Source organism: Nyctibius grandis, chromosome 23 (genome assembly GCF_013368605.1).
Source record: "Nyctibius grandis isolate bNycGra1 chromosome 23, bNycGra1.pri, whole genome shotgun sequence".
Taxonomy (NCBI): Eukaryota; Metazoa; Chordata; class Aves; order Nyctibiiformes; family Nyctibiidae; genus Nyctibius; species Nyctibius grandis.
This window is the reverse complement of record NC_090680.1, coordinates 6,062,319-6,082,397: the sequence shown is the minus strand read 5'-3', so window position 1 is coordinate 6,082,397 and position 20,079 is coordinate 6,062,319. Positions and strand designations below refer to the sequence as shown.

At 40.1% G+C, this 20,079-nt stretch overlaps 2 protein-coding genes across 9 annotated transcripts in view; one reads left to right on the top strand and one right to left on the bottom strand.

Moving 5' to 3' along the window:
• FILIP1L (filamin A interacting protein 1 like) overlaps positions 1-2,186 on the bottom strand; it is a 212,370-nt gene extending 210,184 nt beyond the window's left edge. For 4 of the 6 annotated variants that reach the window (XM_068417328.1, XM_068417329.1, XM_068417327.1 and 1 more), the window contains exon 1: positions 1,939-2,186. The gene's annotated coding sequence lies outside the window, so the exon portion shown is untranslated. The remainder of the gene's footprint in view (positions 1-1,938) is intronic. The other 2 variants (XM_068417332.1, XM_068417333.1) reach the window with 1 other exon arrangement.
• CMSS1 (cms1 ribosomal small subunit homolog) overlaps positions 1-20,079 on the top strand; it is a 246,919-nt gene that overhangs the window by 211,948 nt on the left and 14,892 nt on the right. The window contains exons 1-3 of one of the 3 annotated variants that reach the window (XM_068417337.1): positions 1,265-1,447; positions 14,943-15,043; positions 19,788-19,859. In XM_068417337.1, coding sequence (XP_068273438.1) covers positions 1,387-1,447; positions 14,943-15,043; positions 19,788-19,859 — 234 coding nt within the window. In that variant the 5' untranslated portion in view covers positions 1,265-1,386. Of the gene's footprint in view, positions 1-1,264; positions 1,448-2,290; positions 2,426-14,942; positions 15,044-19,787; positions 19,860-20,079 lie in introns of those variants that run through there. The other 2 variants (XM_068417336.1, XM_068417338.1) reach the window with 2 other exon arrangements.

Sequence of the window (20,079 nt, the reverse complement as noted above, 5' to 3'; positions counted from 1 at the left end):
GCTCCTGTGGGGAAGGTGTGATGACCCTCCCTTCAAAACAAGCCAGTCCCTGGCTGCCACTGGGACGCAGTGGTGCTCCTGCCCCTCTGCCAGGCGTGTCTTTGTGAATGCTGCTAAGCTACAGTCACCCCCTAAACCCATGGTGTCTTTAACATTGATGGGGAAATATTGTTTTCCCACATGCAAACGGAGAAGAGGTGCCATGAAGTGTCACAGAAATGAAGTTGATTGGTTAAGCAATAACTTTAGGCAAAACCGGAATATTTAAAAATTTATGAAGATATATTTGTCCTCTTTTCTATCAGTGTATAACAACTGTTTATAAAAGGTTGTTGCCAATCTTAGGCCACACTAGTTGCTTTTATACTGTGAAGCCTTTTACTTGAATGAACTTGATGAATGCATTTGCAGTACTTCAGTAACCCTCCCATAACAGCCTCCTCTTCGAGTTCTTGCAATATAAACCTTCTGGATGAATCTGAATTACCACATGCCACACAGCCCGAGTTGGCTCCATGGCATGCTGCCCTCATTATCATTTATTAAAGAGTCTTAGGATTGCTAAGAAGGTATTTTGTGTGAAACGGATTGTGTTTATTACATCCTTCAAATAAACTTAACACTCAAGACTCCAAGCATAAATTACTAAGGAAAAATCAGAAGCAAAGGATGATAAGATGATCTTATACAGAGTTGAGAGTAACCAAAATAAGAAGTTTGTTCAGCAGGTAAGACTTTTGCCACCTTGTAATATTTTACTTTCTCAGCCTTGATGCGTGGCATTGTTTAACCAGCAGGTATATTAAGAAAAGACGACCTGAAATTAGTGCAGGAATTCACCCAGTCGTCATGGCTTAGATGAACTCCCAGTGACTTAGTGACCTCTCTTGCCATTTGCTTACTAGTAATCCAGAACCCGTCTGCCCTTCTTCAGATGTTTCTGCTAAGACTTTTATGTAATGTTTATGTTATGAAGGACTTTCTGGTGCTGTCACATTGGTGTTTGGACCTTTGGGTCAAGTGGACCTTTCTACTCTATTTCTTCAGGTTACCATTCCTGTGTGTTTGCTATGGTCATGTTGCACTAGAGAGTGTGTGTGTGTGCCAGTGCTAAATCCATGGCTCCAGAGTGTCTTTTCATGATAACAATCTCCTCATGTTGGAGTCCACACCACAGTATCATGATGTGCATGTGACCTGAAGTGTGTTAGGATCTTCTTACAGGCAGGCATGTGGTGGTCTATTCCGTCCAGGTTTTTTTCCCGCTTAGGAATCGCAACAGTTTAAAATGGTGCTGAGGAAAACTGTTCAGCTACATGTATTTTTAAAAGGAGACACAATCAGGACTGGTGTAAAGCATACAGTGGAAAGGAGACCAAATTCAATATGATATTTAATCCTGCCTGTACTCTGTTTGAAGCTGAGCAACTTCTTTGGAACTGTAAAGGTATTTGAGCATGTGTTCATCTATTAATTCATTATTTTTTTTTATATCTGTGCTATTTGCAGCAAGCCCTGTATTGCAAACCTGAAGCCATACTTTCTAATATTGTACAAAACAATGTGGACAAAACATCACTCAGCACATCGAAATGCACGCCTACATATGTAATCATGATGCATATAGTCACACATCTGTTTTTCTCTTACTTTCAGAATGATACAGTCTATTGGCAGGGCTGTGTGCTTTTTACATTAATTTAAACAGGTAAAATCAGATAATAATATTCTGTTGCACGTGCTGATATCATTTTATTTTCTCATTTCCTTTAGACAGTGATAATGAAAATTGATGTTTTCAAATTGAGAATTTCATTATCCAGAAAAACCCTTAATGCTGACATGCAGAACTGGTCTAGCAGAAAAAGCATACCTGATCCAAGTCATCATCAATTGCTTTCTAATTACGGTGACAATACAAAAATGAAGCAAGCTTACCTTAGCTCAGGAGACTCTTTTTTGCTGTATCCCAGGCAGTTTCCTCTCCTTATTCACTTGAAAAGGGAAAATCCACTTGAATAAAGAAAAATAAATACTGGAAGAGTGAGAGATTTAAGGAGTCCTCATCTGAGCTCCTGATCCACTTGTTTTTAGCAAATTGCAAAAACCTCGATCCAGTAGTAGCTCAGAGTGACTTTCCTCTCCTCGTGCGTTCTGTAGGCTGAGAATCTGCAAGAATAGACCTGAGACGGTGCTGCAAGGGAGAGACAGCGGGGGGACCTTGGCACGGAGTTGGACCAAACTCTAAATATAGCCCAGCCCACTTTCTATGCAGTTCTCTTCATACTCTGAAGGCAGATGACCTTGTCAGAAAACTGACCTCCCAGCATGTCACTCTCTACAAAGAGAGGATCTAAGGGAACAGAACTGCAATGTAAAAGGACAGAAAAGCAATCAGCCATCTGCTTGCAGCAAATGAATGTAGGTATGAGCTCTATTTTTGTGGCATTTGCAACTGTTCGAGTCATAGTGTGCTTTATTTGATCATTTAGACAAATGAGCCGTGTGCCAGTTCATAAAGACCTGTACAGATGAGAGATTGCATTGTAATTGCTGGTCTTAAAAAGAGAGCACTGACATAGATGAAAAGCCTATTCCCTTTCCTCCTCTCAAAAACCTTCATGCAGCAGTGTGTAGTATTTCCCAAAAAGCTTCTTTCTATAAGAAATTATCCTTCCTTTCACTTGCTCTTATAGTAAGACTTTTTGGAAAAGTTAAATCCACAAATGTATATTCTGGTACTGTATGAATCTGAGATACTAGGATAGCTTGAAAGGGCAGTAGAACCTGCAATATCAGAGACTGAACTGCAGAGAAATGTGTACTATATGCAGAGGAGTAAGCAAGAGAATAAGAGGCATAGAAACATAACCCTTGTGCCTTAGATAGGGAACTGCTTTTCAACAGATGTTTTATAATCCGGGGAATTTGCCACTCTAACTCTATGTGGCAAATGTCAGGGTATTTTGTTCTTAACCTGAAGGAGACTTTAAGTTGATATGAGTCAACCTGATACTCTGTCAAACAGGGACCTGATACTGCTATGTCATATAAAGGCTTCTGAATAAAAAAAAGCTGCAGAAATCTGAGCAACTCAAAGTGTCTTCTCTCAAGTTCTGTGTTAAGACATGCAGGAGAGTTGGGATAAAAACTTGTCTGCAGTATTGTTCTTAAGTGGGATATATTTGTAGGATACATCTAAGTGTATGCTACATTATAAGCATGTATGCAACTTTCAATATTCAGAGAAAACCTGAGAAAACATGAAGGCTGTGATAACCTTATACTATAGAAGTGTATGTCTGCAAAATATGCGTGAGCCAAAAAGGTGTGAATGGTATCAGTGGTCAGTAAAGTAGCCATGTGTATCTATGAACAATAATTTGGGCTGCTAAGTTTTTGCAAAGTGTTCTATATTTTTTTTTTTTAATTGAAGCCTCCTGGTTTTGGCAAGTTCCACTGTGTAATTTTATCATGATCTATTGGCTTGAAGTCCACAGGGTTAGCCAGACTCCGTGTATTACCTTCACAACAAGAACTACAGCTGTGAGCCACAGCTGCTTCCCGAGATAGTGGGAGAACAGTAGAAAATATTAATCTCCTGAAGTATTAAGGGAGACATCACATCTGGGGCCGTACTACATTCCTGGGCAAAACTTGCTCATAGTTAGACCTAGGCTAGAGCCCACCCATTAAGTAGTTCTATGGATTTATCCAAGTTCCTCTTTCCTGCCAATTTACCTATTTCTTCCCCATTAACAAGAATAAATGTTTGTTAAGAGTGAATATTATAACAAATGAAGGATGTTTGAAGAGAGGACCTGAAAAATGAACGAGTCTACCTTCAGATAGACATATGTTGAGTGACATACTAGCACTGTGTAAGTAGTTAAGGTCTAAGTGTACGAGGTACCAACATCATTAAACACCAAGAGCATCGTGCTGTCTGCTCTCCAGGGTGGTGCCCTGATGTGATCCAGACCAACCTTACCAATTCCAGCTCTGCAGTGCTGCTGCCACTTCTGCCCCTCTCTCCAGTGCTGGGATATTGAAGTTGCCACAGATCCCCTCATTCAGAGCGTGAAGGAGATGAGAATGAGGGAGGGAATATGTACTTCTCCCCAGTCTGAGTTAGTACGCTTTACCCTCCACAGCAAACAGCTGGAGCAGCTTCTATACTTGATAGATCAGTAGTTCTTAGAAAAAGAAGGAATCACAGTGCTCAGTGGGTCCTAAAGGGCAGGAGTAGTCATACTTCGCCGGAAACTGTGACGTGCATTTCTCCCATATGAATACAGTGGAGAAGGGGTGATTTCTTGCTTATACAAATAATACACTGGTTGGCTTTGAGGAGGGAGTGTTAACCTTAGAGGGAGGAGGGTTTTATAGAGCAGTGCTGTTCGTATGCACAGGGCTGTACATGTGGCCTGACCAACCCCAGTAATGCGAACTTCCTGAAAGGAGGGGAAGAGTCTTTAAGAGTGGTTGTATGAGTTCGTCAAGATGGATACAGCAGTATTTTGTTTGACAGCTGTATACACTCAGGTTTTCTTTAGGATGGCTTTTCTGTGAGTTTCCTGTCCACACCACGAAGAGGGAAATGCTGTAGAGAGTTGGGCCCTAGTCTGTGCCTAGCTTTTCCTGGGCTCATAACTTGTGTTGTCCTTATGATGCTGGATGGTCTTTCTGCTTCTTTGTAGACAGTTTTTCTCTTTGACTACCTAGCCTTCTTTGGTAGCATTTCCTCTGGAATGATCTGGGTCTGGCTTTTCCAGAGCCCAGGCTGTTTCCTCTCTCAGATGCCTCTGTTGGGATTGATACTTATTTCAAGCCAGCCTCGTGGAGTTCCCCCTCATACAGTCATACATTCTGTAACTAGTACTTGTAAACTGATTTTTCTTTTGATTAACCCTAAATTCCTAAACTTTAAACAACTACACTTGTAGTTGTTTAAAGATCCCATGGAGCATTTCACAAGGTGTCACAGTTTAAGGCTGGGCTTGCTATTAAACTGATGGCAGACACTCTCTATTAACCCTCTCCACCCACCAGAAGGGGAAGGAAAAGAGAAAAGGGAGAAAGACTTACGGGTTGGGAAGTTAAACAGTTTTAATAAACTATAACAGTGTAAAAGAGTGTAGTAATAATAATAATGGAAATAATTATATACATGCAAATATGTACAAAACCAAGATCGAGCTCCCCCGATGTCGGCCACGTCACCACCAGCACTGCAGGGCAGGCTCCGGGAAGGCCCAGGCTGGGCCCAGCGACGGTCGAGAGCTGGATTCAGGGATGCACGGATCGGGATCGGGGGCAGCAGGAAAATGGACAGAGTCCTCTTGGGACACCAGCCATAGCAGAAGGGGGTGAGACCCTCGTGATCCCCCCGCTTTATACTGAGAATGACATGTATGGGATGGAATACCTCGTTGGTCAGTTTTGGGTCACCTGCCCTGTCCACTCCTCCCTGCAGGTGCGACCCCCCTTTGGCTCTTCACTCGTAAGCAGTGAGGAATTTAGCAGTGACCTTGGTTTCTCTAGGAATAAGTACAGCAAGAGCCTTTCTGCATATCGTTCCTACCAGTATCTCAGTGATAACTATAAACTTTGAGCATTTTCAGTCCTAGGAGCAGACGCTGTCTGCAAAACATGCAGTTAGTTTCAGAAAGTGCAGTTACTTAGAAGAAACTCAGCTGAAAGTAAAAATCATTGAAAGGAAAATTGGGGTTTTTTTAGTACGAAGCAGCACACAAGGTGAGATATGTGAACCATAATGTCTCGGCCTGTTTCCAATGTGGTCAACTGTATCCTGGCTTGCCCCATTCCTCTGCTTTTCAGAGTTGAATAGAGTGTTCTCTTACTAGCATAAATTGTTGCACAGCATTGCTGCCATCCTTTTGAGTGGTTTCTAAAGTGACTGTAGGGTATATAATGCCTGGCATCTATCAAGAAGAGAAGCCCTTTTTACAAGGTTAAGTATTTAATTTTATAACATTCATCCAGTAGATTTGTGAACAGCCAAAACCCATGCTACTTACGTACAAACAAAACAGTCTCCCATTTCTCTGTCTCTCTAGAAATATGCTTTTAAATGGAATTTGGAGATTTAAGGAGATTATCAGAAGTTTCAGCGTAAAGGATAGGTTTGAGAGAGCAAAAGAAAGAGAAATGAAAAACTGCAGCGACTTGCGGATGTCTTCTGAGCCTTCACTCCTGGTGTCATTGGTGAAGGGTACTAGAGCAAACAACAGAACTGATTTGCACTCTGCTGATGCATTATTGTATCTTCAGGCTCTGGTTGCTCTTGTTTGGCAGGCCCATAATGAAGAAATTGAGTTAGATGGCAAACAATAAAAGGGCCTGTCATATTCCTAACATGTCAAATCTTTGTGTCTGTCCTTTGCTTACCATGGGTTTTGAAAATATGGTGACAAAATGAACATTGAGTTCTCCCTTCTTACCTTGGTGTGCTGTTATTCCTTGTGTGAGGAAGCGATAGGATGTCAAACTCAACCCTTGTCTTGCAGGAGAAAAAGTTATTTTTATTAGAAGGAGGGTGGACTACTACTTTTACGTCTGATCGGTCGCTTTCTGTGACTTTTCTAACATGTTTCTTTCTTATAAGGCAATATATAAAACTGAAAAATTCGAATTATGAATAGGGCTGGGTTGTAGCTGTGCTACAAGCTGGGCCTAACCTGGATCATGTAAAGTTTATTCTTCTGTGCTTACGTGTGTACAACAGAGGATTTCCTCTGGTCTTATTCTCCATTATACCCTTTATTTTGTCTTTGGCTTACTCCCAGTCAGCAAGTCAAGATGTCTCAAAAATGAGTTTGGAAGTATCCTTTTTGAATATTAAAGAGAAAGTGTTAAAAATAAGGGAGAAGGAAGAGGTAGTTGTTAGGTTCTGTGGGAGATCCTTTGCATGGCAGATAGTTCTGTCTGTATGCTAAAAATTTTCTATCATATCAGAGCATAGTGAAAATTCATTTGATATTATTCCATTAAGACCTGTTCTTTTTTGCTTGAATGGCCAGTGATTTGAATTTAAATTAACATTCAGTGTAAGAAGGAGGAACCTAAACTGAATATCCTGTCATTTATCGGGAAAAAAAAAATTGTTTGTGGTAGATGTGCTGCCAGGGAAGGGGTTTACATTTTGGTAAGAATGTTGTGTTTGCCTTTGTAGTACAAACTGTTGCCAATACTTAGGAACTATTACAGGGAATTCCTACAGACTGTTTGCAAGAAACTCTGGCTTGGCACAGACAAAGGAATGGTAACTATCTGGTAGTCAGCTGCAACAGAGCTTTACATGCAACTTCTTACTTCCTAGTAACAATAACAGATACCGGTTCATTCACCGTTTTTCCTCTTTAGTTCCAAATGAGCAAAATACCCAACTATTTTAAGGCGTTACTAGTGAAGGCACTTCATTTGATTCATGACGCTGGTGAGAAAAGTATGAAAACTTCATCAGTGTTTTAAAACTGGAGTTGCAAAAGCTAAAATGCAAAAAAAAAAAAACCCCACTCCATTAATTTTTGAAGCGGCACTCTGCTGAGCTGTGTTGTCATTCTTCCTTACATCAACCATTTTCACTGAGCTGTAATATTATGTCTTTTGATGCAATTAAATATTCATTTTTCATTTGCTGTCAGCATATGTGGGTTTTTTTACTTATTTCTAAGACTAAATCTTGTTTTACTATACTGTTTAAAATGATTTAGCTAATCCTTATTCAAGGAGGTAAGGGGATGTTTTTTTTTTTACTGTAATCTGTCATCTGTATTTCTCAGTCATGCCACTGCAGATGATGTGTGCCTGTGATAAGGAGAATTATTTATCTTTCTGGGGGTGCCAGCAGATCCTTTCTAATTTAGTCAGAGCAATTTGAGAAATTAAGAGGGTACTGACACTGTTGTAGCTGGTTTTGATGCAATGGTGTAGTGATCTTCCCCAAGGACGTGTTACTTTTGTGACTAACATTTTATCTCATTTACCAGGAATTTCTAAAGTATTGTCATGGTAAATAGCCAGCAACTGGTCTGAAGAATAATATTAATAATAAAATTTGCATTCTTAGCCATTCCATGTGGCTGGTTTGGAGGTCCCCAAAAGATCTTCATAGCTATTGCTTGGCCAGTTGGCTTTACACCTTGGGCTCCAGGGTATTTGAGCTATTATTAGGCTTCTCAACAGGGAAATTCAAAGCTGTCCATTGCCTACAGAGAGGGAACTCAGAGAGGATTGTCCTGGTACACATGAAAGAGATCCTCCTTTCGGGATTAGCAGTGCTGGTGACCCACAGCTAAGTAATTTGGGATCTGCCCAGGAGGCCCTTTGAGCTGCTGCTTGCCTATTGCCACTGTTGCACCACTGGCTTCTGTACCTGCTTCTCCCACTACTCTGTGGCACCTTTCCTTCCCTCCAATGGCCTCTCCTTGTCTCTTTATCCCTTTCCTTTTGTCAGGGAAGTAGTTGAGCTTGGAATGCTTTAAAATATTTAAAATATTAATCCTTCCTCTTAGTTAATCAGCGCCCCAGCCAGGCCTCTTTTATTTAAAAGACCTCATCTGTTCCTTTGGATACTGATGGGCAGCATGGCAGGACCTGCCTGAGCTTCATGTTTCCTGCTGCCTGGAGGAATGATACCGTAGGGGTACATTAAAATGCTGTCGTCGCCACTTGTAGCCCAGTTACTGTGATCAGCACAACCGTGCTGGCAAGAGGACACCTCTCAGCTGAACAAGGATGAACGGGGACCTGGGAGCCAGTTTTGCTGACAGCTGTTAGGTTTTACAGAAAATGAACTGACCTTGCACTGTGTGTACCTGATGGGACATGCAATGAGGAGAACTCAAAGTAGTGCATTGGCATTAAGATTATTTAATCTGATTCACTGAAGATTTAGGCCAGTTTTTAATGGCAAAACTGTGAGAAGAATAAGGAAGTCTCAGACTTCAAGTTTATTCTTTTCCTTGACCTCCTCTCTGCCCCTCTTCTCCCTTCCTCCCAAAGAAAAGGAATCTAAAATGGCAATTAAGAAAAAAACTCGAGATGTGCCCAACACACTTGGCATTTTACTCAGCATCAAATATTTTCCAATCTGCTGAATTTAAAGCTGGGAGCCCAGAGAAATATTTTTCCCCCAGGTTAATGAACACAGATGAGTACTGTTTAATCAACCAATAAATAAAAACATAGCCTGCAAAGCAGCCTGAATTTAATCCATCACAGCACATCCAAGTTGAATGAACTATACCCACCTATAGAGTAATGACAGGCACATACTTTCCTGTAACATACCTGAAACTAGGAAGAGAGCATAACAAATATAAAACTTATTTCCACCATGTACAGGCCTTTTTTGTTAAAAATCAGAAAACACAGGCTTTATTTAAAGTCTCGTTTCAGATATGAGGCAATTTTAGAACAGTCAGAGGATGGAAGTTGGAGGGGGGAAAAAGCTGGTGGGGAGGGGACCAATAATAAGTTACATACAAACTTTGTTTTCACGTGAGCAATTCTAGTTTAGTACCGATGTGTAGCCCTGATGGGAGCATAAAGAAGAAAGCAGGAATTTGTTAAGACCCAGAGACTCTTCTGACCCAGAGTGTGTCTCTGACTGTGGGCAGTGCCAGATACATGAAATAACAGTTGAGGGAATCTCCCTCGTGGACACGTAAGGCAAGTTCCCTCCAAATTCTGTCACAGAGATCAGTTTAACGGTAAGAAATAAATTTGTCCTATACTGGCCTGTGTAACTGAGGGTCTTCTGGATACTGAATAGATGTCTGATCTCACTTAGCTTCCAGATCAAAAGAAAAAAAACAACACAACTTGTGGAAATTACTCCCTCAGTTATATTTGGGTATGTGTGCAAAAGAATATTTTTCCATTCCGAGCTTTCTTTTTTAATTACATGTTCATTGTTCCTATATTATGAAGAGTTGTAAGCACCATGCCTCCTTCTGTTCTCCTCATCCTCTCTTCCTGTGAGGAACTTCCCACAGCTGCTGTAATTTCTGTGAGCTTCCTTTGTGTTTAGTTCAGTGGCTCAAACCACAAGTCACATTTTCCAAAGAATATTAACATTATTTTCTGTTCCTTTTCAGTTTTAACTTTTTCTTTGTATTGGGGCATTTGGAGGTGTACTGCCTAGAAGAGTTTCACTTTTTCAGTCAGCCTTAGGCCTTCTAAGAATTAATTAATTATGTTGTGGTCACTGTAACTCCTTTATTAATTACTTCAGAGTAGAAAAGTGGCATGTGGAGGTCAGAAGTCTCAGTAATGGTGAATCAGCCTAGCAAACACAAATTTGTATGTACTGGCTATTCCGTACAAACAAAATTGCATTCACATCAAAGCACGTGTCATTACCTCCTATATCATTAAGGTCTTGTCTGCCTTTAAAGATACTAGTATAAATAACCAAGCAAATGTGCATTCTTTGTGAATACATTAGTTAATAAAGGTGATGATTAAAGGGAACCTGTTAAATTATCTAAATATCTATGTACTTATTTATATGCATGTATATAAACATGCAGATGTGTTTCTATTAATATAGGTATGTGTATGTATATATTTAGTATACATATTGATGTACTTAGACATCTGTGTATATATCAATATCAAATTTGAAAGAAGGTAGAAACCATTGCACTGAATGATTTTAAATAGTGATCAATATCATAAATGAGAAAGTCTTATTCATATATGTGTGTGTGTGTGTTAAGCATAAATAGCTTTTTCCATTTCAGAAGGGTTCAAAATAAAATCAAATATAAATACTTAATGACTGGGAAGCCTGTTAGTAAGTGCCATGCCACTGATGTAATACCAAAGGAAAAAACGTGAAGAGCTGTGGAATTCACATTTATTTTTCTATATCAAGAGCATTACATGACCACTCGGACGTCTTTGATGACCTTGTGGTTGCGTAAGGTCCGTACGTCACGGGAAAGCAGATGCAGGGGATTGCTGCGCTGAAAAACATCACCCCTACAGCAGCATATTCCATCAGTGCCTGCCTGCCCGCTCGTTTGCACCGCAAGGGAGATGAAAGTCAATGTTGTATTAACCAATTAGGTTCTGCATTTGTGCCAACTTATTATTAAGGAAGGATTTGTGCTCTCTCCTGTTCTGGCAGAGGGGAATCTCATGGGCAGCTTGACACCTCAAAGCAGGGCAAGCCGTGCTGCTCTGATACAGACGTGTTTGGGATCTGTGAGCTGGGTGCTTCTGCATTTATTTGCATCAAGTTATGATTTATTTTGTGAATAACCCTTCTAACGTCAAGGTAACTATTTGCAGAAGAAGGTACATGCTGTTTAACAAGAGCATGGTTTGCAGTGTCTGGCCTGTGGTACACACAACAAAACTCTCCTGTCGTCACTGGAGCTGACATGGTGTCACAAACAATCCCAGCTCAAAACTAACTGCTGTCTCGACTGGAACGTGAACGGCTGTTTCTGGAACAGATAAAAAGTCCTCTTGTTGTATGAAATAAAAATACTTGGGTACTGCAGAAAGATGCTCAAATTTGAACTGTTTTCACAGATGTTTGTTGAGTCTAGGGCTGGAGATTGGTTCCCTCTTCTCTTGCTTCTTACTGAACGCAGAGAAGGACATTGCATCCCAAAGTGCAGTCCAAAATCAGATGGGCAGTGAGCAGGTGGTACATTGTCAGGCTATTTCAGATCATGGAAACCATTTGGCCAGTTTTAGTTTGCTATTACTAGCAGCGTGTCTTTTAGTTATGAGAAAGAGAAGAGGTTATTTAAAACTTAGATGACTCCTGTTTGCCTTTCAGAACATGCCAAGTGGGATTTAAGAAGGAATGCTTAAAGATCACAGGCAGCTTCCCCTGAATCTATTTTATGCAATTCTCATTTATTTCCAACGGGAAGTAAATATGTTGAGAAGGAGCTGGCTCAGCAATTCAATTCAGCAGACACACACAGATACACTCTGGAATGGGTGTTTGGGGCTCAAGCACAGTGAGCAGGAGGAACAAAGAGGTGATTAGTTCTGATTTCTTTGATGTACTTCATTCGTATCATTGCTCCACAGCCTGCTTGGATGTAGTGCATCCAGCATCCCAGGTCTGTGGAGCTGGTGTGCGTAAAAACTGGTCACTCTTCCAGTATCTCTGGAGTCAGGGCACAAGAGACAAAAATCAATGATGGGTTCGCAGACACAGAAGCTGCCCTACCAAAATGCAGCACAAGAAATTTGCCAGAGGAAGGCTGATATGGGGGGAAACAAGCCCATGGTAATGCACAGTGGTAACACTTGAGTTACCAAGACACCTTTTAAACTTTCAGGAGTATGCTGGCTTACATGATTTTTCAGCTTCTTCTAATGAAGTATCGTATCTGAGATTCCAAAGTGGCCAGAGGACATAAGTGGTCAGTTACTTTGGAGAGAAATGGGCCAGGAAAGGAGCTGTTGGGTGTGCAGGGGCAGGCATAGGGTGCAGGAGCACTCAGATATCCTCAGGAGAAAAGAAAGGAAGAACCCAGTAGATTGGCACAGATATTTGAGCTGTAATATAAGGAAGAAATTTGTTAGTCTCCCAGACCTTCAACTTTCTCTCTTCCCCTGTTCACATGCTGCCATGTGTTAGATACATTTTTTTTGTGCATTAATAATAAATTTACAATAAAGGTAAAGGGCTGCCAGGAGCGACATCCCTGCTCTTACCCTGGCACCAGCCCCTCACCCCACATGGGATCTAGAACTCATGTGGCCACAGTCCATTCAGCTGCTGATTTGATGGCTGTGCCTGCAAAGAGAAGGAAGCAAATAAGCCAGCTGGGCTGCAGTGTTCACTTGGTACACACATTTGTGCCGTTGCTCTAGATCTGGAAAGCAGGAGCTTTTCTTGGTGGATTCCCATTTAAGATTTCAGAATAATTTCTGAATTATTCAAGATTTCATCCTGCGTTGAGATGCAAACAAGTGCTGCCATTTCTTCCAGGGTGTTCATTTTGGTCTAAGTTCATTAACGTGTTTATCTAACCTCTTCACTTAGGAGTCTCGTAGTTGTAGTGGACAGAAAACAAATTCTCTTCTCAGTTATTGCTCTGTTTCTAAAGCTCTTGCAGTTTGCCAGGAATCTAATCTATATCGAGTAAGATTTCATAACAACATCCAACCTGCTAAAACATTCCCTGATTTTCCTCACTTGCTAGCTTTCAACTTCCCAAACTTTTTTGAACTCTTAACAGCTGTCACAACCCAACTGTAAGATGCTGACTGTTACTCAAGCTTTTCAAAGGGGGAAAAGTAGTGGAAGTTACAAGGTGGTATCTTTCCAGGCATAAGTACGTACCCATTTTATTACCCATTCTGTCATATTATGATTTTCAAAGCCACTGCCTTATTGCAATATAATATATAAAGTTGCATCTGTGGATGAATAAAGATTGTTTTTCCCCTTCATATCCTTTTACTTACCTTTCACTTAAATTCTTTGACATATCTTTCATATATCTTTTCACATACTTTTTTTTTAATAGGTACCTGTTTCAACATGGAATTAGTAAATACCAGCCATAGTTGATTTTCTCTCTCTCTCATCATCTCTAGCCATCAATTTACTCTGCTCACAGCTAATGATTGCATAGTTTTACTTATATCATCCATATTTGAGGTGATGCTTTAGAAATCGTGCTGTTCCTCTTTATTCAAAATAAATAACTTAACCTTGAAGCGATCAATTTACAACTTCAGAATACAGGAGATTGCAACAATGACTAAGTACCTGTTGGGCGGAAATATTCCAGATACAGATATTTAATTATTCGGTTCGATGGATGATAATGCTTCTGGCAGTGATCAGGGAAGTAAATAATTCCCCAGCAGAAACTTCTGTGTTTGAATACAACATCTTAAGCGCTAATATAACACTATTAGAGGGAACTGTTGCTGTGGATATTTTTTTTCTCCAAAGTCTCTCTGTAGGTAAAAGAGATGAAGAAGAGAATGAGTAGAAACAGCTTAATTTGAATAGTTTTCTTTCAAAACATAAGCCTTTTTTAGTCTTGTGGATATTCTTCTTAAACTTTGGGAATGGTGCCTTTGCCTTATTATTACTGAAGTAAGAGACACACAATTAAAATGTACTTGCAGAAAATGTCTGCATATATTTTTATGCAATAGGACATTATACCAACCTTGTAATTTTTCCCCTTCTAGGTGGCTGGTGTTGGTAAGGCATTTGGGGCTTTTAGATGGAGGCTTGGGTGGGTTTTGTGTGCATTGTTGTGTGTATTTGGTTTGATTTTTTTTTTTCTTCCTTCATCTGTAAGACTTATTTTAGTAGGAGGAGATGACTTATCCTGAAAGAAGTGTCAGCAAACTTAGCAAGAAAGATGTATTTTTACAGTGATCGTATGGACTATAGTGGCATTAGTCTTCAGTACCAGTGCTATTACTTGCTTTGGGGTCTAACGAGATAGGTCTGTAATTCTATATGGTGAAAGCAGTGTTATGGATCCAAGGTTATGTTTTATTTGTTCTGAAATAATGCGGAGATGTCATGCAACTTGAGATGTAGTTTATCAAAAACATCTTTGATTGTTCACTGCTTAGCTTAATTCAAGGGAGGTTTTGGAAAGATTAGATATTTCTACCTGTGATGCTGCAGCTGGCACCCACTGTGCAACATTCCAGAAAGAAATATATTGCCTGCCAGATGTAACACTGTGAAGAGGAGGGGAAACCTGGGACTTTTCTTAGAATAAATTTGAAATACCAGTGTTCTAAAATGATAAAAAAATCTGTTACAACTGTACTTATTGCCAGTCTTGAGATTGCATTATTGTGACAACCTTTCTGCTGAAGATTTTATCCCTTTCTTTGAATGCAAAGATAGGAGGTGGATTTGCAAAACAGTAACAAAACCTCTTCTTTTTTCTCATTAGATCCTTCAGATGATGAACCTATTGAGAAAGCAAGTGATAACAGGACAGCAACACATCAAGATCCAGATTCCAAACCTGCTGTGACAAAGAAAAGAAACCAGGTTTGTAAATTTAGCAATTGTGTAGAGCACAGAGATGATAATACATAGGGAAACATAATCCCCTTTTGTTCAGTAAAGGGACAGTTTTCTTCACTTTTTGTCTGATCTGTTCATGTAATAAGATTGTTTTATTAAATTATTTTGCCTTATTTGGAAGCGATCACATTCCAGTACATTTCAATAATAACTTCACTCTTGTTTTGTCTGAGTTGAAATTGTCAGACCTGTCTCCTACAAAGTGGCTGTCTAGTGATAAAAGCCTGGATGGTACTACCAAGTGTCCTTCCCTATCATCTTTTCCCTTTCCCTCTACACACAAGGTCTTGAAAGCTATATGTAAATGTTGTACAGCATCTCTACCCAAGCATGTCCCCAGTGAAGAAGAATTTAGTCCAAGTGAAGAAGAATTTAGGTCTACATGGATTTATGTTTTCATAGCCTTTCACTACTAAAAGCTTCCTTTAAAACCAGTAGGAACTGTGTTGTTCAGCATGACATGGAGTATGCCAAGGAAGAGGCAGCAAGGTCTTTGGCAGACAGCATCGCCCCAACTTGAGCAAAAAAGTCATCTAGAGGTCAGCTGATTTTAAGTAGTCTCTTGTTTGAAGGTAAATTTCTTCTGCCTTCCTGATACCATACAGGAGAATCGACTGAATGGCTGACAAAGAGCTAAAATGACATTGGAAGCTCTCTCTCCTTGAAGTTATGGATATTAATTTTGACACCTAGATCAATAGTAAATTCACTGTGTGATGCCTAGGCAGTTGCCCAAGTGAAAACTATTTGCAAGGATGTTCTTTTTTTTGTAAGAGAAGTGTAAACAACACAGTAGCAATTACTACACTTTTGGATGTCTTCCCAAGGAGACCAAAGGTAAAGTGAGCCAAATATGTGAACTGGTTCCACATTTTGATTAGGAAAGAGAGAACCGAGCAGTACAGGAGAAAGCTGTATTGCCTTTGTACATGCTCTACTAGGGAGTCGGATGCTGAGGACTTCAACTCAATGAGGATGCTTATGGAGCTACTTTTTATCACCATTGTCTTCACTTAAGCATATAGAACTGAGTTAAGACAGTTTGTTTGGAGGAGTTGCTTTGCTCTTTCTGTGAGAGCATGATAAAGGATAACCCAACACAGGTTATCCTGCCAAGGTGGACTGGGACTGCTCAGCTGTAGCAGAACACCTGCCACAGCTCTTCCTTTCATATAAAGAATATCAGTCGGCATTTTGGAATCGAGTCATTTGATGTTTAGCCACAAAACTCCAGGAGGCAATGCTTTATGGGACCTCAAAGTCATGGGTGTGTTATTGCATGTCTTTTAGAGCAAAACACTTGCAAAATCAGGTGTGTTTACGGAAAGCTGGCAGTTTTGTAGTTCTGATACATAACATAACCCATTTTACTCATCCCTGCCGTATTCACTGGCTGGAAGCTATTCTGCAGTGGACTTGGCACATTAAAGCCAGTCAGGAGACAATCAAATAGAATGATGAACATTTATGTTTCTAGTCTGCAGGCTGTCCTCAGGCTTACAATGAAATGAATAATTTGGCTCCAATCTGAATGGCACATTGATATGTTTACTTTGTCACAAACTCCAAAAGACAGAGTATATGGCTGACCTAGAATGTAAACTTTCACACACATAAGAATGTTTTCACTCTACATTTGAGTTTCCAGTAACTTGTCAACATGTAAAGAAAAAAAATTTGTTAGAAATATAATACAGGAAATGTTTTATGTTCTGTCTGTGATTAACAAACAAGGAATTTGTGACATTGTAGTTCATAAATCAGTGGTCTCAGCACAAATTTCCTGTTTTCTGCATTTTAAGAACTTCCATGTAAAAATGGCTTAAAAACACAGAGCACAAGGGACCCATGTCAAAAACCAGTAGGTTGTCTGCTCTGTGTCTTGCATAAGAAAAACATGCAACTGACCTTTTCTTAAGAGTGGCATGCAAAGAGCTATTGCATAAGAACGTAGGCAACTACTATTTGGTAAGGGTTGGAAGTTAAGTCTAGATCAGATGCCTAAATATTTTAGACTGCAGATCATAAAAGACGTGAGAGTTTACAGCCATTCACCACCATGAAGTTTCTCTTTTTCTTATGGCATTATTTTTAATGTCTGAATAAAGTGAACTTATTATTGCTGGGCTAATTGTATACTATACCTAAATATATACACATATGCTGCCGTAAATGAGATAATTTTGAGTCTTAACATGCTTCTCCGAGGAAGCAAGGCTTTGACTGCAAGGCTGCTGTGTGCTTTTGTGCCTGTTGAAAGAAAGGGTTACATACTGCCTTCAAAAAAGAAGCCATGGCATTTGGTGATATTTTTAAACATCTGAATGAAGGGTTATCAGTGAGAAAATTTTGTTTCTCTTAGCTCTGTGGCGTGGTTTTATTCTTCTCTCATGTGGATACCTGTTGGGAGTGTTTTGCAGATCTATCTAGAACAGTTCACAATATATATGAAGGGACAAATGGGCCTGAAGTGCATGAGTGGTATTCTTCGATATGCTGAAAGAGTGGTGACACTTTCTAGGACAGGGAACCATCATATTCTACTGGAGGAAAGGGATTCAGGTTGGCCCCTTTCTGCCTTTTTGATTGCTTGGTAGCGTCCCTTGACTACATCAATCCAAAGGCTTGTTCTCTGCATAAAATATGGAGTTGAACATGGAATTTATGATTAAAACACCTGGCAAGTGGTCTTCAAGTATCTATGGACAGCTGGGATGTGTAAAGGTAGAGCAGGAACTGAAGGCAGAGCGTAGCGCTGTTGCAGTCTCAGTGTCTGGGAATGCTAATGGTAGGGATAGGAATGAAGAAATGTGTGGTGGTGTTTTAAAAGCGTTTGAATCAGAGTCAGGACAGAGATTTTTAAAAAAGAAACAAACCAAAAATAAAACCAAAAAGCTTATGTTAACCATGGAACAATTTTGTTAGCTGCAGTGAGTTTCTACTTGCAGTCATTCCCTTGATTTCTAGTGAGGATAATATCTGTTTGTACCTGAGAAAATCATGGGGACAGATCTCTGTTGTTGAGGCAAGATACAATCCCTATCACAACTTCTTATGGACGGGTGGTGATCCAGGCCGTGTTATGTTCCAGCCCTAGTTGTAGAGTGTTTTGCTGCCTGTAGCCAGTCCCCAGCCAAATTTTCTCTAGTAACTCCTGTCATTTCAAACCTGAACCAGATCTAGGGCCACTGCTATACAGTACTACTGCCTTTGCAAGTGCAAGGGCTGTGGTCACAGCACAGAAAGCAGGACCAAGGAGTAGGTCATTTGTTTGTGTTTAACATGGTGGTATCCTGTTTTTTATAGCTAAATTAGTTAGTGGTGTGGGGAGAAAAAGGGAAATGTAGACATAATCCGAACAATTAAGCTCCACAAAATGCTTCTGATAAGGATATGAGAAAGGCACAAATGTGCTGGGCAGGGTCATATAGTACCAGTTGTCATGAAGTGTCCTCCTGTTAAGGGGGGACAGTGCAAGGAGGGCTCGGAAAGGCTCAGATACTCTGAATTTCTGTTTGCTTTCCTTTGGCCCTTTTGAAGCTGCCCTCACAAGGGAACAAAGGAGCAGCTTTTCTGGCTTACGGCTGGGCTCCCTTTCCTGCTGATACTTCTCTTCCAGGCTTTCCCCAGGGAGCAGCTCTGGATTTGCTGTTCCTGAGCTTTTAATGTTCCATGTGATGAGACTTCTCCACAGTTTCTCACAGGAGCAGATTTTTCCAGCCAAATGCATCCTAATATCAAGGAGCTTTTTCCTGCAGCTCAGCCTGTTTTCCCACTGCTCTTCATCAAGTCACTTACTAAGCTCTAAAGCCTGTCTATGTAGATTAATTTGCATTTCCATGAAGTGGAAGTCCCTAAGAAGGCAAAAGAAAAGAGAATTGCTATGCTCAAAACAAGAAAAACCTGTGCCTCTCGTCCTCTATTTTGGGCAATTTTAGGTGGCTAAGGACAAATCCTAACCCTGGCTTATATGAACAGGGACTCTGTTACAAATGGACCAATTCAGGCTGCTCGCTCAGGCACAAAAGAGGGTTAATAATAGCAACACGTGTTGGATGAAGATTATTCTGCAATGCACCATATATTTTTCTTGTGTGTATTTGACCTTGCCTGCTATGAGGAGACAAAGCAAGACTGGGGCAGAACAAATTTGAAACATGTTTTCCTAAATTTTGCATTAGGAATGTCAAAGGAAATCCAGAGTATGATCGTTTCCAATTATTCTTGCCCAGTTCCATCATATCTTTCACCATCTGGATGCTCACCTTAGACCCAGGTATTTTAGAGCGCCATTGGCAAAGTTTAGAAAAACAGTCGCACACAATAATAGAGATTAAAAATATCATTTTTGAAAGGTTTTGTTCATGTTTTCCTTGATTTTTAAAAATTTATTGAAACCTGCTTTTCACCATTTCATGGAAGTGTGAGTACAACCTGTATGTTTCAACTTTATTTTTCATTCCTCTCTTGGTTACAACAACATAATCTCAACTCCAAAATTACTCCAGATATATGTAACTGTAAGAATTTGATCTCTCTACGCATGCAGAAGCTTGGTTTCGTTTTTTTTTTTCCCCTAACCCAGCATTATAATTTGTGTATCCCCTCTTACCTGCCTTTGGTGACTTCTCCCCCAACCCCAGGTGATCAGATATCTGATGTTGTATCTTTTTTTCTTACATTTTTTTTTTTAATATGTGCTTTGCAGCCTACAGAGTGTTTTCTAAGTCAACCTGAAGGAAAACAAGAGAGCACTGTAAAGGCAAAGAGGAGAAAGAAGGTATGAATGTCCCAGAGTGTGTTTGGGGACTGGGCAGTGGGTGTATGTGCTGTTACAAGATAGAGAATTGGGACAACCCTGTGATGATGAGAAGTAATATGGTCATAATGTCGCAGCCTCTTTTAGAGAAGAATAGAAATTCCTACATTTTTTGACTTCACACAAAATACCCATTCCCAACCTGAACTGTGGCATGGTGTCTACTCCGCTCAAGGGCATT